We start from the raw sequence: 17,556 nt of genomic DNA on the forward strand, positions 1-17,556 counted from the left end.
TATGAGGTCATGCACAGCCATGCACAGCAGGTCACCTGACCATCAATCCTTCCAGCAGGTTCCAGCACATGCCAAGGTATACCAGCTACTTCCATGTCATAAAGGCTTAGTCATGTCTCTTGACCAAGCAATGAGCTGGTGCCCTGACACCTACTCTGCCTGGGAACTGTCTCTTCAGACTTGGTCTCTTAGGATCATCCACAGGTACCTATACTGTAGATAGGTCTTAGTCATCAGGTCTACTCCACTTCCTTGTTGCCTGCTTAGACTCTTGGCACTCTTAGGTGAGCAGACTTAGTCAGCCTGTGTTGCCCTAACACCACCATGGAACAGCATGGAATGCATGCAGGGCCACAAAGCTGCATGTGGTGGAAATCCACACAGCACCCATGCCACAACCCATGATGCGACCCTGCACAGGCCTCATGGATCACTTTGAGAAGGCCTGGAAGCAAGGAGAAGCAGGGATAGAACATGTGATAAGGGGTACAAGACCCCAAAACAATGCATTCCCTGACAACACCACTATGCTGATGGGGGTGATGCCTTGCACTTGGAGGTCAGCATACATCTCCATTCATTCTCTTATAGATGTAGTGCTGACCTTCTGAATAGTTGTATATCAATGAGTGTCACAAGTACACTGTCTGTAGATGGCCAAAGGGTATCCTGACTTGGCTCACCTGGTAACAATGCACTGCATCAGGCTAGTGCATGGGCTGCTCCTCATCCCCACCCATGCACAAGTGCCCAAACTGATCCTCTCTCTGGTCTTACAAACATGTCATCTGTTCTAGTAGATGTGGATGTGGATTACAGTTTTGGCTTATTTCTGTCATAGCCACAAATAGGAGTTAATGATATATGGTTTGGATCCTGTTTGGCATCAATAACCAGGACAGTCAATGTCCGGATGCTCCCCTCTTTGCTGATGCCTTGTCTGGAACCTCCCTGTCCTTTTCCAGCCACAGTCCATCTACCCCAGCCAGGTGCTTCCTCCAATCCCTGCAGCATGGGGTCATCAAACATGCTCCCATCTATGGCATGAATGAGAGTATGAGTGCCAACATATAGCCAAATGAGTAAGAGGATTGCCACAAGTGCCATGCCAGGTGCCTGGAGTAAAGGGGAGATTGGCATGGGGGTACTGCCATGGAGAGCAAGAAGGTAAGGAAAATATAGATGCTGAAGGGGAAGGCAAGGCCCCACCTGCTGGGGCATTAGTTCCCCAAAGATGAGAGGTAGATGTAGGAGGCATACCATGCCATGCCAAACTTTGGCCCCTGCTTCCTGAACAAAGCTTCCCTGAATGTCTTTGCCACATCAATCTAGAGTGTGACTGAATCAGTGAGAAACCCTGCCAGTGTGACAGTGGGGCCTACAATGGCTTCAATGTTCTTGATGGTATTCACACACTTGATTTTGCATGATTGACTCATAGAAATCATTGCCACAATCTGCAAGAGTCAGCATAGGTCATGCTAGGCTGGATAATAAAGAACTCATAATCAGCATGAAGTGATTTCAGGGACTTTGGCACAGAAAAGGAGTCACCCAAAAACAAATTGAATTGAATCTGGTGCATGGACTCTCCTGTTTTCCTTCTAGTACTTCCAATGCTAGCCTTCTACTGGAGTTTATCCAGCTGGTCTCATTGGCAGGGCAGCCATTGAAGTTTGGAAGTGGTGAAGCATGATGGACTTGGATAACCCACACTCTTAGGAAAGGCCAGATAGTGCAGTGGTAGCACACCTGAGTACAAACCAGGAGGCCCCAGGTTCGATTCCTGGTCTAGCCAGTATGTTTGATTTCTGTCAAAGCACACTCCTCTCCTGGTCTGTCAATGATGGTGAAGATTTGTGTGGCTTCCTGGTCACCCTTCAGCAAGAATCGGATGATGGCATATGACCTTGTTGAGTGCCTGTTCTCTGCTGTGGCTTTATTGCTTGACTGGGCATTTCTCAGAGCGATGTCAAGTTCTTTGATGCCCTCCTCCAGGTGCAACACCTCCGCTTTCCTGGAATCAGACAAGCAGACCTTCTGATATGAAAAGACTCACTTGTCTTCCCATGCAATATCTTAGTCCATCCCTGATTGGCACATACAGTAGACAACAAAAGTAAATGTATGCTGCTCAGGACCCTGATTTTGACCCATCACATTGTTGCCAATTAAACACCATAAAGCACCCACATACTTAGGACAACTTCTGTAATATGGTAAATAGTCAAGAGGATCTGGCTTTAGAATATGCAAACATAATGGAAATATCTGTTGTACTCAGGGAGATATGACGGTGACAAGTTGCCCCAGAAAAATACGCGCGCCGCGCGGCGTACATTTACTTTTGTCGTCTACTGTACCATCAGCTTGGCCACCCGCACGTATTGATTTCTGCATTCCTGTATTCTGGTACAGCCTAATCTAATGATGGAACAAGCGCAGACTAGTATGCGCAAAGACGACCCCATACTCGTCCGCAGCCTTCACACACTCGGCATCCATCACGCTTCCGCCGGGAGCAGCGAGGTAGTTGACCCCGCTTTTCCTCGCCCGGTGGACGTTGTCCGGGAAAGGGAAGAAGGCGTCGCTGGAGCATGCAACGCCGGACAACTTGGTGCTCCACCGTTCTTTTTCTTGCTCGCTTAATGGGCCGGGGACGCTGTCGAACAGCCCCTCCCACTGGGCCTTCTCCGCGCCCTCGAGCTTCTCCCCAGTGACGAAGAGGTCGATAGCGTTCGCCTTATCCGCACGCTTCGTCCCCTTCTTGAAGGGTAAAGCGAGGACACGAGGATGGTGCCGGAGCCACCAGTTGTCCGCTTTCGCACCGGCGAGACGTGTGCAGTGGATACGCGATTGCTGGCCTGCGCCGAGCCCGATGATTGCACCGTGCAGGGCGTAGGCGACGCTGTTGGATTGGGTGTACTTGAGCGCGAGGGTTGCAACGATCAGGTCGATTACTGCTGCTTTGGGGAGCTACGAGTCGTTGTCAGAGGGGGAATACATGGGAGCGAAGACACGCACCTCCTTGTTCTTCGTGACGATGTTCCCAAACAGCTCCGGGGTGATCTTGGCCGTATTGCGCCCTTGCTGGAGGTAGACTCCGTACACCTGGCGCACCTCTGCCTCGGGGGGAACGTATGTAGGGTCCATCTGGAGGATACAGTATTTCCCCGCCTTCTTCTTCTTCAGTACTTCGAGCGCCTCTGGCGTATACCCGGGAGCGACGACCCCGTCCGACACTTCCCGGGAGATGATCTTCGCCGTTGCCAGGTCGCATGGAGCGGAGAGGGCGATAAAGTCCCCGAAGGAGGACATGCGGTCTGCTCCCCTGGCACGGGCGTAGGCGCACGCAAGCGGGGTCAGAGGCTCCTTGAGGTCGTCAACCCCATACACCTGCTTTTCCGTCTCGTCCAATTCTAGGCCTACAGCCGCACCAGCAGGAGAGACGTGCTTGAAGCTAGCGGCTGCTGGGAGGCCGAGCGCTTCCTGCAGCTCCTTTACCAGTGCCCAGCTGTTCAGCGCGTCGAGCAGGTTGATATACCCCGGTGCGCCGGCCAGGACAGCAAAAGGGAGTTCACCGGACTTGACGAACGCCTGTGCTGGCTTCTGGTGGGGGTTTGCCCCGTACCGGAGGGGGATCCTCTGGACTTCTCCGGCGAGCTTCTCAGCCGGCAGGTCGGCAGAAGCGTACTGCTCCCGGAAGTAGCCGCTGATCGCCTCGTCGTACGCGGCGGTATGCTCAAACGCCTTGAGCGCGAGGGAGCTCCTGATTTTCTGCCCTACGTCCCCTGTACCCGTTTTCCACGAAGCGAGGAACTCGGCGTAGTCCGCTGGGTCGGAGAGCACCGACACCCGCGCATGGTTCTTCGCCGCGGCGCGAAGTAGTGTCACTCCTCCTATATCGATCTCCTCTACAGCTCCTTCGAGCGTACAGTTCGGCTGAGCCACCGTCTGAGAGAACGGGTACAGGTTGCACACCACTATGCTGATGAGGGCGATGCCTTGCGCTTGGAGGTCAGTAGAGTCGGAGGGGATGGAGCGGGCGAGGATCCCCCCGTGCACCGCAGGGTGAAGAGTCTTCACACGCCCGCCTAGCATCTCCGGTGCGTGGGTGATGTCGGACACATCCCTGTCTGATGTTAGTACTGGCATGCCTGGAAACCTAAGAACGCACTCAATGGGGATCCCAGCATCCCGAATCTTCTTCGCAGTCCCGCCTGAACCCAAGAGCCTCACGCCCTGTTCCTGCAGTCCCTTTGCAAGCTCGAGCAATCCAGTCTTGTCATACACCGACAGGAGTGCTGTATATGGATCTCAGCAGGATGGCATGTGGAATGGGTAATGGACATACCGATATGCTTTGACATTGTGGGAAACTTTTTGGATGTTGGGTGGACCCTGGTAGATGGAGGAGTATTGTTGAAATTGCTTACATATTATTGATGACTAATCAAGCACAGCCGCTGGAAGTGTTTCTCCGCGGCTGAGGAAGCAGCTGAACGCACGAGAAAAGCGCCGGTAAAGCACACCATCAGCGCGGCGGGCAACCCACTCGGACAGCCGACCCTTGCTTGAATACTTAAGCAGCGCTCAGGCTCTCCTCCTCAACTCCCAACCACCATCTTCCCCCCTTCAACTGCGCACTGTCCAAGTAAACGCCTCTCACCGACTGGTGCCCGCCCAAGCCCGAAAGGTCTGATTGGAGCTGTCTTTGATCGGCCTCCCTTGCTTGGTCTCTTAGGCTCAGCCTTGCTGTCTGGTTGAGCTCTACTTTGTCGTCCACCTATCCAGCGAACCCCCGCTACCGCTCTACCGCACTTCCCAGTATCTTAGTGTTATGTCGCCTGTCGCTACCGACCCTTATCGCACGACCCGCCCCGCTCCGCTGAAGAGCATGCCCCCTTCGTCCACCAACAGCGAGTGCATCTTCGACCCTATGCCCGAGGCGCTCGCCGCGTTCTCCCGGGGCGAGTTCCTCGTAGTGATGGACGACGCTGACCGGGAGAACGAGGGTGACCTGATTGTCCCCGCCCATGGTATTACCACGGAACAGATGGCGTGGTTCATCAAGCATACTAGTGGGTATATATGTGTTTCCCTCCCAGGGGAGAGACTCGAGGAGCTCAGGTTGCCCTTGATGGTACCTATGAATGAGGAGAGGCATAGGACGGCGTATACCGTCACGGCGGACTATAAGTACGGTATGTACGTTTACTGCTCAAATGCACATGAGCTGATGTCGTGAAGGCACGACAACCGGGATTTCGGCACATGATCGCGCTCTTACGGCACGTATGATGGCCCAGGGTGGGAAGGCGGAGGACTTCAACAGACCGGGGCATATGGTCCCCCTTCGCGCTCGCGAAGGAGGCGTCCTCACCCGGAAAGGCCATACCGAGTCCGCGCTGGGTACGTTCTCCCGCTTCTACCTGATTCTTCCTCAAGGTGAAGAGAATGCTAATGGAAACCCAGATCTGTGCAAGCTGACGAACCAGCCGGCCGCGGGATTGCTGTGCGAACTGGTGAACGATGATGTGCAGGGCTCTATGGCTCGGCGGGACGACTGCCGGGCGTTTGCAGACCGCTGGGGGCTCAAGATGATCAGCGTGGAGATGATCGTCCAGTGGCGGAAGGAGCATGAGGGATCGCAGATTTGAATGGGCGTAGTGCGTTGGGTGTGTGAGAAGTGGTCAGAGGGTGAAAGGGGGGAAAAGACGGTGCTGTCCCGAAATATGTGATTGTGGTAGAGAGCTGTCTGTCTGCTGCTTGGAATCTATACGTATCTCTGCTCGACATTAGATCCGTTGTTTCAAAGTTGCTACACTGGCATAGAAGGCGTAGGTTGTCGTTTGGGTACAACGATTTCTCCGCTGTTGTATAGCGGTCGGGCGAAGTAAGCGCGCGACCCGAAACGCGCCCTTCTTCGGCCACATTCCAACCGGATTCCAGTCGTTATCCTCCCACCTCGCACGCCTTCATATCTATTCCATCACCCTCTCTCTCTCCATCACCTGCAGTGCGGGTAGGGGAGAGTGACTCATTCCTCACCAGTCAATTAATAACCACACATCCACTGGTACTCCCCTGAAGACGACAAACCGAAATGCCATTCCAGTTCACATTCTCCCTCCCTTCCCTCCCACTTCTCAACCCATGGCGGCCCACTCCACCCCCGCCAACACCGCCCCGTCTCTCTACTCGCGGAGGATGGATGCCTTCCTCCCACACGCCTAGTGTCCAGCTAACGGAGGCCGAAGCCCAAGGTTGGGTTCAAGTCACTTCCAATTCCACTTCGCGTATAAGAGCGAGAGACGACCCGGGCGAAGGTAAGTTCCTTCTCTTTCCCCTGTAGCTCTGGGAGAGTCCTACCTTTGTGCTTAGATCAGCCACCTGCGAAAAGGAGACGAACGATAGGCAGCACAGTCGTAGATATGCTAAGCTATGCGCTCCTTCGGTCTGGAGGAGCTCCCTCTCCCAGCCCGAGCTCGCATACCGCCGTCTCGCAAGAAACAGAACCCCCAGCCTACGACACGCTCGATCATCCCCCTGACCTACCGCTCTCACCCGTCCCCATGCCAGGATCAAAACGACGCCCTAGGTCCCTCTCCCCAGAAGCGAGACGCCGTGTGCACGGGCACCCCGCCGGTCGAAAGCAGCGAGCTGGTAAACAGCGGGTGACGCTCACGCCCGGTACGGCGGGGTTTAACCCTTTTCGCCCTTCTGGGAGCCCTAGGACGGGGGGGTTCACCGGTTCTGTGGGTGTGGCTAGCCAGGAAGAGGAGGGAGTCGTGGGAAGCGTGCCGTCTGTTATCGACCTCCAGGTGGGTGACCTTGTGTATGTAGTTGGGCGAAGCTCATGCAGTGTGTAGATGTCGAGGATGGACAGTACGCTCCAGGCGCTGTTAGCTGAAGGAGCGAAAGCGCTTGGGCAGGAGATCGTCCTCCCTGAAGATGGAGAGGAGTTCGAGCAGGATACTGATGATTGGGAGGATGCGTGACTCTCTTTCGACTTACTTTTCGTGGTTTCGTGGGTATGGTTTCATTGGTGTGATTCTATGGGTCGACTTCCAGGATGTAGCTTTATTCCCTGTTCAGTTTTCAGTGTTGTATCCGGTAGCAAGGGGGTATGAGTTATATTTAATGTTATTGCATTTAGCCACGAAAAACACGCCGCTGACATTCTGTGAGCACGATAGTATCGCTTCATTGTCAAAAGGAGTGTAGGCAGGCTTGTATTGCCAAAGGTATATAGAAGGACAGCTGATAATGCAAGGACTGAAGGAATAAAGATGATAACTAAAAAAGTGCTCAGCTAACAAGTCCATCATGATCAAGTCCGCCTAGACATGAACAAGAGTGGGAGAAAACGGCAACAGCTTGGAGAGAGGAAGAAAGCAGTTCGCGGAACCTTCACAGGAAAAGAGGAATATGTTGTAGAATGAACACAGGCAGAGGGTGATCACTTGCACAAAAGAGGGGAAACACGACACAGCGTGCAGACTTGATATGCGTTTCATGACGGTGCGACAAATTAAGCTGGTAATGCGACAGCGTATGGGGATTCTCACAAGGCAGGGTTCTAGAAGAGAAGGGAGGCGAGGACTGTCTATTTCTTGACGATAACCTCGAAGGTGATGGTTTTGGGGGACGACAGGGCCCAGATGGCAGCGAGACCCTCCGCCATGGAGGCAATGGGTTGCATGATCATGCCGAAGAAGTGCAGGATGGCATAGTACCATGGCGTGGCAGCGTCGATCTCCTGGAAGAGCCATCCCATAAGGTAGAGGACGATGAAGGTTGCGAAGCAGAAGTCGGCGCAGAGAGCAATCCAGAACGGCGTGACACTAGTGTCGACCCAGAAGGAGAAGGGAATGTTGATGAGCGTGACGGCCAGCGTGAGCACACCAACAATCCAGAGGTTGATGGCCAGCTTGGGCAGACCGTATACACCCTTGATCTCGCGAATACCAACGAACCAACGCCGACGCTGCTTGAGGAAATCGCGGAGTGTGGTCGGCGACTGCTCGCGAACGATACCGTTGATCCTGCCACAGGTGAAACCTCTCTGCCAAGCGAAGTGTGAGAATTCGAAATCTTCGGCAAGGGAGCCACAATCCCACGTGACTTCCTGCTCCACGATACCGTTCAGCAGCAGGAAGGAACCGTGAACACCAAAGACCGGGGCGTGGATGGCCGTATTTTGCAGATGGAAACGAGCGAGATCGTCACCGACACGCAAGCAATCCGCAACTGAGAAGAACCAGCCCTGGAGTGTGGTCTTCCAGCTCTCACCCTTGTTGAAGTAACCGTGACCGTTGTAGAGGATGATACCCTGACCGATAGAATGAGGTGAGTAGCGAATAAAGTCGAACATACGGCGGAGAGACTCGGCATCGGTAACGGATTCCTCGTCCATGTGCAGGGTCCAGTCATACTCCGTAAGGTTCATAGAAGAACGGAAATAGTCGAGAGCGCGAGCCTTGTGCTTCGCAAGGCCTTTTGGAGACTTGTATGCCTTCGGGCAAACGATGTTGTTGATGTCCGGATATGCGTACGGCTCATCCGTAAGGACGAAAACCTTGACAGACGGGTGGAGTTTCTCAAGCTTGACGAGGGTGTTGAAGCCACGACGCACGGCAGTCTCGTTCGAACCCTTTGTGACCAATACGATGTTGAAGTTGCGGATAGCTTCACGGATGACAGGTCGCTTGTCCATGGTACGCTTCGCCGGGCTCCAGTCGGGTGTGCAGAAGCCGAAGTAGGCACATAAACAATTGGGGACTGACATGACCCAAACGAACCGCCAGAGGGAAGAGAAGGTGAAGCCGTCCCATGTGAAACCTCCAGTCGGATGGTAGTAGATCCAGAGGGCGGTGAGACCGGGGATGAGGAACAGGTGGATGATCCAGGCCCACTGGTTCACGGCGAGTAGGCGATAAGTACGAACAGCCTCCTTGTCGTCGCGCAAATCGGCCGTCCAGCGAGTGGAGTATAGCTGGCTGCGAATCGACGGATCATCCGACATGTGGATACCGGGAGGAGCACGCTTGAGACCACCGACGTTCTTCCAGTGGAACAGGGTGTAAACACCCTGAACCGTTCCCTTGTAGTATCCAACGACCTTGCGGGCGAACCAAGAGCCCACACGAAGGGGAAGATTGATGAAGAAGTGGCAGAGGAAGACGACCAATTTGTACGGCATCGTGAAGAACGAAGTGGGGTGTGTGACGAAAAGACCATTCCACATGCCCTTAGCAAGGCGAAGGGAGTAACGGTCAACAATCTGGTAGAAGACCCAACCGAGGACGACGTTGATCATGAAACAAATGAGGTAAGCTATACAATCTGTTTAGAACTTCGCGTCTCACAGTAAGCAAGCACGTACCGGGAGCAACCACATTCCAGTAAGAACGGCCATCGTTCAGAGCCAAGACCAGGGGTGGCATGATGGAATACAGCACGATGTACTGGAGGAAGATGAAGCCGAAGGAAATCTTGCCCATCCATACGAAAAGGCGCCAGCCAACGAACCACTGCATGGTGTGAGAGATCTCGAGCCAAAGCATGGTGGCACAGGCAATGATCCAGTTGCTCATGACCATGGTTTGGGGCCACAGAGTTGTCGCGTTGTAACCAAACAGACCTGCGGCAACAGTGATATGGCCGACTGCGTTGTTGATCGGGCCGGCGACGTTCTCTACACCGACGATCAGTGCACAGGCGAAGGCCATAACACTGAGTTCGATGGCCATTGTCAGTTTCCAGTTATCATTGAGCCAACGGACCAGGCCCGTGTTGTACATGTCGCAGAGGAAGAGACCGAAGATGAACAGCTATGAATGCGATGAGTTTGACGCGCATTTACGAGACGGTAACACATACGAAATTGTTGCTAGTAATGAACCACAGACTGGGCAGGAGTATGCTATAGATGATATAACGACTCCGTAACGGCAAGGGAGCAAGGGCAGCAGCGACGATATAGGTCAGCATGGAGCCCCAGAAAAGATCGTAGATAGTCCAAAGCTGAGCGCCTTGGAACCACATCGTGCCATGATCGGGATTTGTGAACATATCGAGGACGAGCTTGAGGAATCCGGCAAAATCGCCAACTTCGCACCATGATGGCACCCAGAGATCAGACGGAGCGAGGAGCTTGACACTGGCCGTCTCAGCATCATTCGTAAAGCCTTTGGCTAGATGGATCTTAGCCCGATTGCACCGGGATTGCACGAGAATTTCACTCACCACATAGGAGCCACTGACACAAACCAATAATCGCACCACCGTATGCCAGATGAATAGGACGCCTGAACACGCTGACCGCCAGAGCACCCCACCTCAGCTCGCTTTCACCCTGCTTTTTCGGGGCCGACTCAGTCTTGATCTTCCGACCGAGGTATGCCCAGCGGTAGAAGTTGTTTGCCAAGCTGCGACCAGAGAGAACAAACCACAACGAGATGGCCAGCTGGCCATTTCGTATGACGCCCTCCGTTGTGGTAAGTGGCAGTGTGCCAGGATGTGATTGTGTCCAGGTTAAGTCAGCAAAACTACAACCATGTCAGCAGTGGCGATGCACACATTGTTTTCCATGAAACTCACGCTTGGGTGAACATCACAACAGCTGCTGCACCACGCAGGCCGTCAATCCAAGGGAGTCGCGTGAGGGATTCGCCATCAGGAGCTTCAGGCAATGTTGCTTGCTCGACCGGCGGTACGTACGCCCTGCCAGCACGCTCATAACGTGCGCTGTCTGGGTTCATGCCCATTCCACTCTCAAGTGCAGGCATAGTTGCCAAGACCGCGGACGACGGCACGGAAGGGGGGGTGGGCGGAGCACCACCTTTGAGGAGGGACGATTGTGTTTGACCATAGTACGCCTTCTGCGAGATGAGATCGGTAGAGGAAGAGTTGAGGGGCGTTCCCGGCGATAAGGGGTGGATGGCCTCATACATGGCCGACGCGGAGGTCGACGCTGTTGAATAACGGTGGTGAACAGGAGGTCCGTAAACTTGGTGCTGTTGCGGGGCATATGCCGGGGCGGCTGAAGGAGGCAGGCCTTCGTCCGATGAAGGCGGTGATGACGAAGAAGGGTTTGCGGACTCGGCTGACCGGGCAGGACTACGGGAGAAGGAAGGTGCGACCAGGGTTGAAGATCGTCCAGAGTGGACAAGAGAAGGGGAGGGAGGGGCATCCTGGAGGTCGTGGTCGAAAGGACCTTGTGCATAATATGCTTCGACAACATCATTCTCCCCCGTGCTGTAGGCTGATTCGCGTAACATGGGGTTCGGCGAGTGAGCCTCTCCCGGGACAGGATTGTACGCCATCACTGCACGATCCGCGAGCTAGAACAGGCGGTGAACTAGACGCGTTTGGATGGTGAGGAGATGGGGGGGAGATAGACGAGGACGACGAGGACGATGATGAGGAGGAGGGGAGGAGGTGAAGAGAAGGACGATGCCAGATAGAGGCGCGGTGTTATGAATAGGTGATGAGAGAAAGAAAGGATGGAAAGGTCAAAGGGCAAGAGGGGCGAGGCTGCTAAGAGACAGACCCCGCCGGAGTCAAAACAATGTACGCCCAACTTTGGGTAACCGTACAACATCTTATTCGGGTCCCACTTAATTGGGTCCACTTACTAATTGAAGAAGGGGGCTGCTGAACATTACCTAAATGTAATACCTCCGAGACCTTACACTTATTAATAATCAAATTTGGCACCCATCGGGCCCTATGAAATCCAGATGGGCATATCAATCTTTATTGGTTCCGCATCGTCACCGCAATCTTTCCAACATGGCCTTCTAATTCCTTTCCTCATTGGCACCCTCTGGGTGGGGTGGGAGAGGCCTTCCTGTTATTTTAGCTCATCTTTCTCCGGGGTTTGATTTCCTTTCGCCGCCGTCCTGCTCGTCTCGTCTCGTCTTCCCCTCCTCTCTTCTCTGGTACCCGGCATGCTCGCGGCGTCTCTTCTCTTATCGTTGATCACTGTTATCTCTGGGCAAAATACCACAGCAGGTCTGGCTTTGAACGAGCCACCAGATGGGCAGTTGTACCTCGGAGCTTGGGTCGATACGAGTGTGACATCTGGAGACTCGCCGCTCGCGTTCAACGTCCGCCTGGGACGCAACACCTCCTGGTTCCAAGTGAGCTGGCGGATAATGCCGAGCGACACCTCTTTCTGACTCCCGACTAGGCCTCCCAAAACATCCCACAGGACCCTTATGATGATGTTACCGGAACAGGCGGCATTATCAATGCTACCAAAGTGTTTGAGACGAATACCGATGCAGGAGTGTACGTGACGGTATATCCGAATGATGGCCTAGATGCTGTGAACGTGCAAGACGTAGGTCGCACCCTTAGCATCGATATCTGATTGTCTGACATGTCACATTCCATGTAGCTCGCATCCCTCGGCGTCCAATTGCAGTCATACATCACTGCTGGCCATGCAGTCTTCCTTCGGTTCGCACCGGAGATGAACGGAAACTGGGACATCTGGGGAACACAGCCGACGCTCTTCAAGGCAGTATGGAAGACGATGTACACTACTGTCAAGTCGTCTTGTCCGAGCTGTGCGATTGTTTGGTCTCCTAATGCCGCTTCTGGCTATCCCTACGGCATCACCTCGGATACGATCGCAAACGCGACGGACCGCGCGGCGCTTGATACCAACGGTGATGGGACTTACGATAACACCGACGACGCATACTCTCCGTATTATCCGGGCGATGACTACGTAGACTGGACCGGAGTATCGTACTACTACAAAGGTGTCTACCCCAACGCATACAATATCATTCAGCAACCTGGCTATATGGCTACTGCTATGACCGGTTGGCTCCAGGATAATGGCGACTCTGGGGGAACGCAGTATACCGAGTTCTACCAAACCTACTGCACAAGGAAGCCATGTATGTTGTCCGAGTCGGGTGCTGCCTGGCACGTCAACCAGACTCAGATTCCGACGTACGACGGCTTCGTTTCCCCCGATCAGGAGCAACTTGAGCAAGGTTGGTGGGCGGATGGCATCACGAACGAAACATTCCTCAGCATGTTCCCTCGTTTGAAGATGTTGATGTTGTTCGAATGGGAAAAGGTGGAAACTGATAACGATATCCCTACACTTCGCGACTTTCGCCTGACGAACAACTCGGATGTGCTCACTGGCTTCACACAAGCACTAGAAGAGGTTGCACAGCGGTACATCTGGGCGAGCTCCTTGCCGATACCCACTTCTGGAGCTGGATCTCCCGACCAAGTGCCGATGCCACAACAAACCGTGCACCGTGCGACACCTTATCGAGCAAGCACGCCGACTTCTCTCTCTCTATTCTCCTCCGATGGAATCCCAACCTTAATCCTGGGCTGGACCACCGCCGTCGCCGTGCTCGCTTCCGGTGCTGCGCTGGGCGCATCCCTCATTCTGCGAATGTGATCGCTAGACTTCTCAGATTTGCATTCCCGCTGCATTTTATTTTCGTGCCGAAAGATCTACCTCATCCCCATATTCACAAGCATACCTTGCCGATCCCTTTTATGTTCAGTATAGCGGACTGTCATCGCACCACCATGCCGTACACATGTGCCGGTGCCTCGGGTACCTCGCCAGCGCACGGCCATCAAATGCCTCTACTTGCTTCTTCAACAGACTTTCCATATCGAGCACTCCCTTTCCCTCAAACACTGTAGCCTGTAGTCTGTATCTTTCATCGGACCCTCGTCGCTACTGTACACTCTGAGACATGATCAGTAACGCAGATCCCTGACGTCTTTCTAAAGGCTAGTTTTGTGCTCTTTGTGTGGGTTAGTCAGGGCACAACCGTTTCGGATTTTGACTTGTTCCGCAAGATGATCACAGACAAAGAATCCGCGGTTCCCGGCCCGCGTAACAGATTGCGAGCGCCTGGCAGGTTCCTAGCAGTACAAACCGGTGCAGCAGGTGCAGATCTGCCCGCGTTGGGCGCACTTGGATATTCCTTGGGCCGGTTTTGGCTGTCCATCTTCCGACGCCCGCCGCTGACAGGAACTCCTATTTCTGGTGAATAAATGTTGCTTGGCTTTGCGGGGCGCCAGCGGAGCGGGCCCGAGAAGATGCATGCTCCCAACGTCATAAGCACCGGGAGGCGATGGCGGTGAGTCCGAGGACCCCGGAATGCGATCGTAAGGTTTCTGTGTTTACTTAAGTTGTGGGTTGCTAAGCCCTTAACGTAAGGGTACAGTCCCCCGACTTTAAGTGCCAGACCCACGGCTCACCGGATTTAGCGTATGTGTTGGCAAGGACCATCTGCTCCCGGGGGGCCACCTGCATGTTGTGGCTAGCCCCCAAGATGACCTGAGCACGTTCGGACCAGCCTTGGTGTGCGTGCAACCGGAGAAGCTGCGATACGTCATCTTTTGCTCACTGTTGATGCATTGTACATGTCTGTTCCTGCTTCTCCAGATAAAACGCATAACGTAGATCACCGGTTTGCGGGTCAACCCAGTCCCTGGGTCACTTTTGTCGTTACTATTGCGAATTTTTTTCTTTACACCATATCTTGCTTAAAATAATGTCATCTGTGCTCAAGAGAGCGTAGAGTGCTGCTGGCGATCCAGGCGATCTGAACCAACCCAGAATTGTCCATTCGTCATGCTGCAAAACTGTACGATGTGCCCAATACGACGCTGCAGCGCAGGATGGGAGGAACGGCTTCCCAGGCAGATAGACGGAGCAAGCTGGCAAATCTGACCGTTGCAGAAGAGGAGGCGCTTGTCCAGTACATACTGGCACTGGATGCCAGAGGGTTTTCGCCCCGGAGAACAGATGTGCGAGATATGGCTGATCTCCTGCTGGGCAAGCGGACGGGGAGAGGTGTTGGACAAAACTGGACCGACCGCTTCATTGCTCGACGACCAGAGCTGCAAACCCGCTTTTCTCGCCCATATGACCACCAGCAAGCCCTGCAAGAAGATCCGGAGACTCTGGGTGCCTGGTTCCGCCTTGTTGTCAATATGCAAGCAAAGTATGGCATCCAAGACATCAATTTCTACAACTTCGACGAAACCGGCTTTGCCATGGGAATGATCCGAGCTGCCATGGTTGTGACACACTCTGAGCGGACTGCCAGGCCAAAGGCTATCCAGCCGGGCAATCGAGAATGGGCAACGGCCGTCTGTTACATTGCAGCAGACGGTCACATCGTCCCCCCATTTCTCTGTGTTGCCGGCCGGTATCATCTTGCCCCCTGGTACACAAGCGGCGCCATTCCAGCAAATTGGGTTGTCAAAACCACTGAAACTGGCTGGACAGACAATGCTACCGGTCTAGAATGGATTCGACACTTTGATCAGCATACCCGAATTCGTCAAACAGGTCGCTGGCAGATGCTGGTGCTCGACGGACATGAGAGTCATGTCAATGCTGAATTCAATGACTATTGCAAATGCAACGACATCGTTCCAATCTGTTTACCAGCACACTCCTCTCATCTCACCCAGCCTCTCGATGTCAGCCTTTTCGGTCCTTTAAAGAAAGCATATGGCGCACAAATCTCACATCTCATCCAAGCCAGCATCACCCATGTCACCAAGGATGAGTTTTTCCCAGCATTTCGAGCAGCATTTGATAAAGTATTCACAACCCAAAACATCAAGAGCGGATTCCGTGGTGCTGGCCTAGTGCCATTCAACCCAGATATAGTGATTTCAAAGCTGGATGTGCGTCTGCGAACGCCAACGTCTCCGGTGATCTCCGACTCGCCAGCCCAACCCTGGGTCTCTCAGACGCCCAAGACCGCTCATGAAGCACTCTCCCAGTCCACTCTCATCAAGGATCGCATCTCCAGACACCACAGCAGCTCTCCAACATCAATTTTGAACTCAGTTGATCACTTGGCAAAGGCGGCAGTTGCTATGACCCATCAGCTCACACTCCTCACCCGTGAGGTCAGCGCACTTCGACAAGCAAATGAGACTCTTTCAAAGCGACGACGGACAAAGCGAAAGTGACTCCAAGATTCTGGACCACTCACAGGCGAGATGGCCAGCCAGCTTCTGGTCGAAATGCGAGTTGTTGTACCAGACGGACAGGAGGAAGGTGTGGGAGAGGGACAGCCAAAGCGCCGGAGAACTGGTCCGCGCCTCTGCAGAATCTGTAGAACTGCTGGTCACAATGCTCGAAACTGTCCAGCAGCAGCTACTATTGACAGCGCACCCTCTGTGCCCACAGTTTGAGAAATAACATTGAATTTGCAGTGTTATTGCAATTTTACATGAGCGAGGTCAGGGAAAGTGACCCACAAACTGGGTTGACCCGCGAACCGGTGATCTACGTTACCGGTTTTGGTTTCGCAGTCAACGTCGGATTTATTCTCTGGGTGCTCCTTGTGGTTACGCGCTTCGATTCCCACATCATTCCGCACCTGGGAACGATGGTATCCAAGCGTCTGCCATGATGCTCCAAACTTGTGATCTTGGTTTTCGTAGCCGACCAAAAGTCTTATCTTTCTTCGAGTACAGCGGCAAAAGAAAGTTTCCTCTTTCATGATCGTGTCTGGCTGGGGCGAAGATACTGTCATCTTAGTCTTCTTTGTAGCCGACAAAAAGTGTTGTCTTCCTTCCAGTACAAAAAAACGTTGCTTCTTTCATGATTGTGTCTAGTTGGGGCAAACTAGGAGATGGAGAACTTGAATGCATTTTCAAGTGGGGCGGATCTCATCGCCTGGAACGTACTCTCCGATGCAATCTGAGCGTGAGGCAATGCATCGGAATAGTTCCGACTGCTTATTCCGTGCGAAGAATCCAATTGCCCAACCGTGAGTCGTTCGAGACAATCAGGACTTGATAGCGCGATATAACGAGGAGTGATTCGCTGGTCTTCGAAAGGAAAAAGGGTGAGCAAGGAACATCGATTCACTAGGTGGATCAAACATGTGCACAAGGAGAAGTATTCTGTCCCTCGACTCCCATGCTTCCTTTGAACATACCAAAAGCTGGTAGACGGGAATGTCTCGGATGATGATGACGATGGAGTTAACGATACTCCCATGCGGAGAACGTCACGGTGAACTGCAAGTTTGGCGCTTTTATCGTGGCGAAGACATGTATCGAGCTCGACTGTCAGGCTCGTGGCAAAGCTAAGCAGATGACATGGTGAAGAGTGACACTACGGACGAGGTGATCAGGGACTTCATGCTGGGTTCTTTCCGTGAAGCAAGACGGTCCAATAAGTGGTCTGGGACAACGTTCCGGTAGTTATTTGACAAGTGATCGTACGCACATTCCAAAGCAAACAAGAGAGGGCCCGATCACAAACTTGGAGGCCTGACAGACAAGAAGTTAGAGTGATGCTTCAACAACCTCATGACTGGCCGCGTATAAGCCAGTGTTTAAACCATGTCGACTACATGATTCTTGTGACGGTGGATTGTAGTTTGATGAGCTGGTTGACAGGAGGTCAGACGTTATGCAGATGTGACAGCTTCGGCCAACTGCCGCCCGTTCAGGACAGACGCGCGTCACGACTTTGTTCGCCACTCCATCCCTTCACTGCGAGGTGCATTTGGTCTG

General features: G+C 53.3%; 5 protein-coding genes and 1 non-coding gene across 6 annotated transcripts; 4 read left to right on the forward strand and 2 right to left on the reverse strand.

The window, feature by feature from the left end:
• Positions 1-1,726: 1,726 nt before the first annotated feature.
• Positions 1,727-1,798, forward strand: DACRYDRAFT_t22. The gene has a single exon. It is a non-coding gene; the product is annotated as a tRNA-Cys (tRNA).
• Positions 1,799-2,379: 581 nt separating this feature from the next.
• Positions 2,380-4,370, reverse strand: DACRYDRAFT_114966 (bifunctional purine biosynthesis protein ade10; the record flags this gene model as incomplete). Its single annotated transcript, XM_040769917.1, has 4 exons — positions 2,380-2,976; positions 3,025-4,132; positions 4,178-4,304; positions 4,355-4,370. The coding sequence occupies 4 exons, from the start codon at positions 4,368-4,370 to the stop codon at positions 2,425-2,427; spliced, it is 1,803 nt and encodes a 600-aa protein (XP_040630485.1). The 3' UTR covers positions 2,380-2,424.
• Positions 4,371-4,582: 212 nt separating this feature from the next.
• On the forward strand, positions 4,583-5,793 carry DACRYDRAFT_21131 (riboflavin biosynthesis protein ribAB). Its single transcript, XM_040772248.1, has 3 exons — positions 4,583-5,204; positions 5,251-5,412; positions 5,476-5,793. The coding sequence occupies exons 1-3, from the start codon at positions 4,841-4,843 to the stop codon at positions 5,658-5,660; spliced, it is 711 nt and encodes a 236-aa protein (XP_040630486.1). The 5' UTR covers positions 4,583-4,840; the 3' UTR covers positions 5,661-5,793.
• Positions 5,794-6,029: 236 nt separating this feature from the next.
• On the forward strand, positions 6,030-7,001 carry DACRYDRAFT_114968 (uncharacterized protein; the record flags this gene model as incomplete). The annotated part of the gene is made up of 3 exons (XM_040769918.1): positions 6,030-6,329; positions 6,385-6,824; positions 6,873-7,001. The coding sequence occupies exons 1-3, from the start codon at positions 6,107-6,109 to the stop codon at positions 6,999-7,001; spliced, it is 792 nt and encodes a 263-aa protein (XP_040630487.1). The 5' UTR covers positions 6,030-6,106.
• A 608-nt stretch (positions 7,002-7,609) lies between these two features.
• DACRYDRAFT_49776 (egghead-PC) lies at positions 7,610-10,766 on the reverse strand (the record flags this gene model as incomplete). The annotated part of the gene is made up of 5 exons (XM_040774939.1): positions 7,610-9,339; positions 9,389-9,836; positions 9,886-10,199; positions 10,252-10,553; positions 10,606-10,766. The coding sequence occupies 5 exons, from the start codon at positions 10,764-10,766 to the stop codon at positions 7,610-7,612; spliced, it is 2,955 nt and encodes a 984-aa protein (XP_040630488.1).
• Positions 10,767-11,868: 1,102 nt separating this feature from the next.
• On the forward strand, positions 11,869-13,637 carry DACRYDRAFT_93909 (glycoside hydrolase). Its single transcript, XM_040777182.1, has 3 exons — positions 11,869-12,149; positions 12,200-12,352; positions 12,410-13,637. Exons 1-3 carry the CDS (start codon positions 11,958-11,960, stop codon positions 13,442-13,444), a joined length of 1,380 nt encoding a protein of 459 aa, XP_040630489.1. The 5' UTR covers positions 11,869-11,957; the 3' UTR covers positions 13,445-13,637.
• Positions 13,638-17,556: the final 3,919 nt, after the last annotated feature.

This window comes from Dacryopinax primogenitus (assembly GCF_000292625.1).
Source record: "Dacryopinax primogenitus strain DJM-731 SS1 chromosome Unknown DACRYscaffold_5, whole genome shotgun sequence".
Classification (NCBI taxonomy): Eukaryota; Fungi; Basidiomycota; class Dacrymycetes; order Dacrymycetales; family Dacrymycetaceae; genus Dacryopinax; species Dacryopinax primogenitus.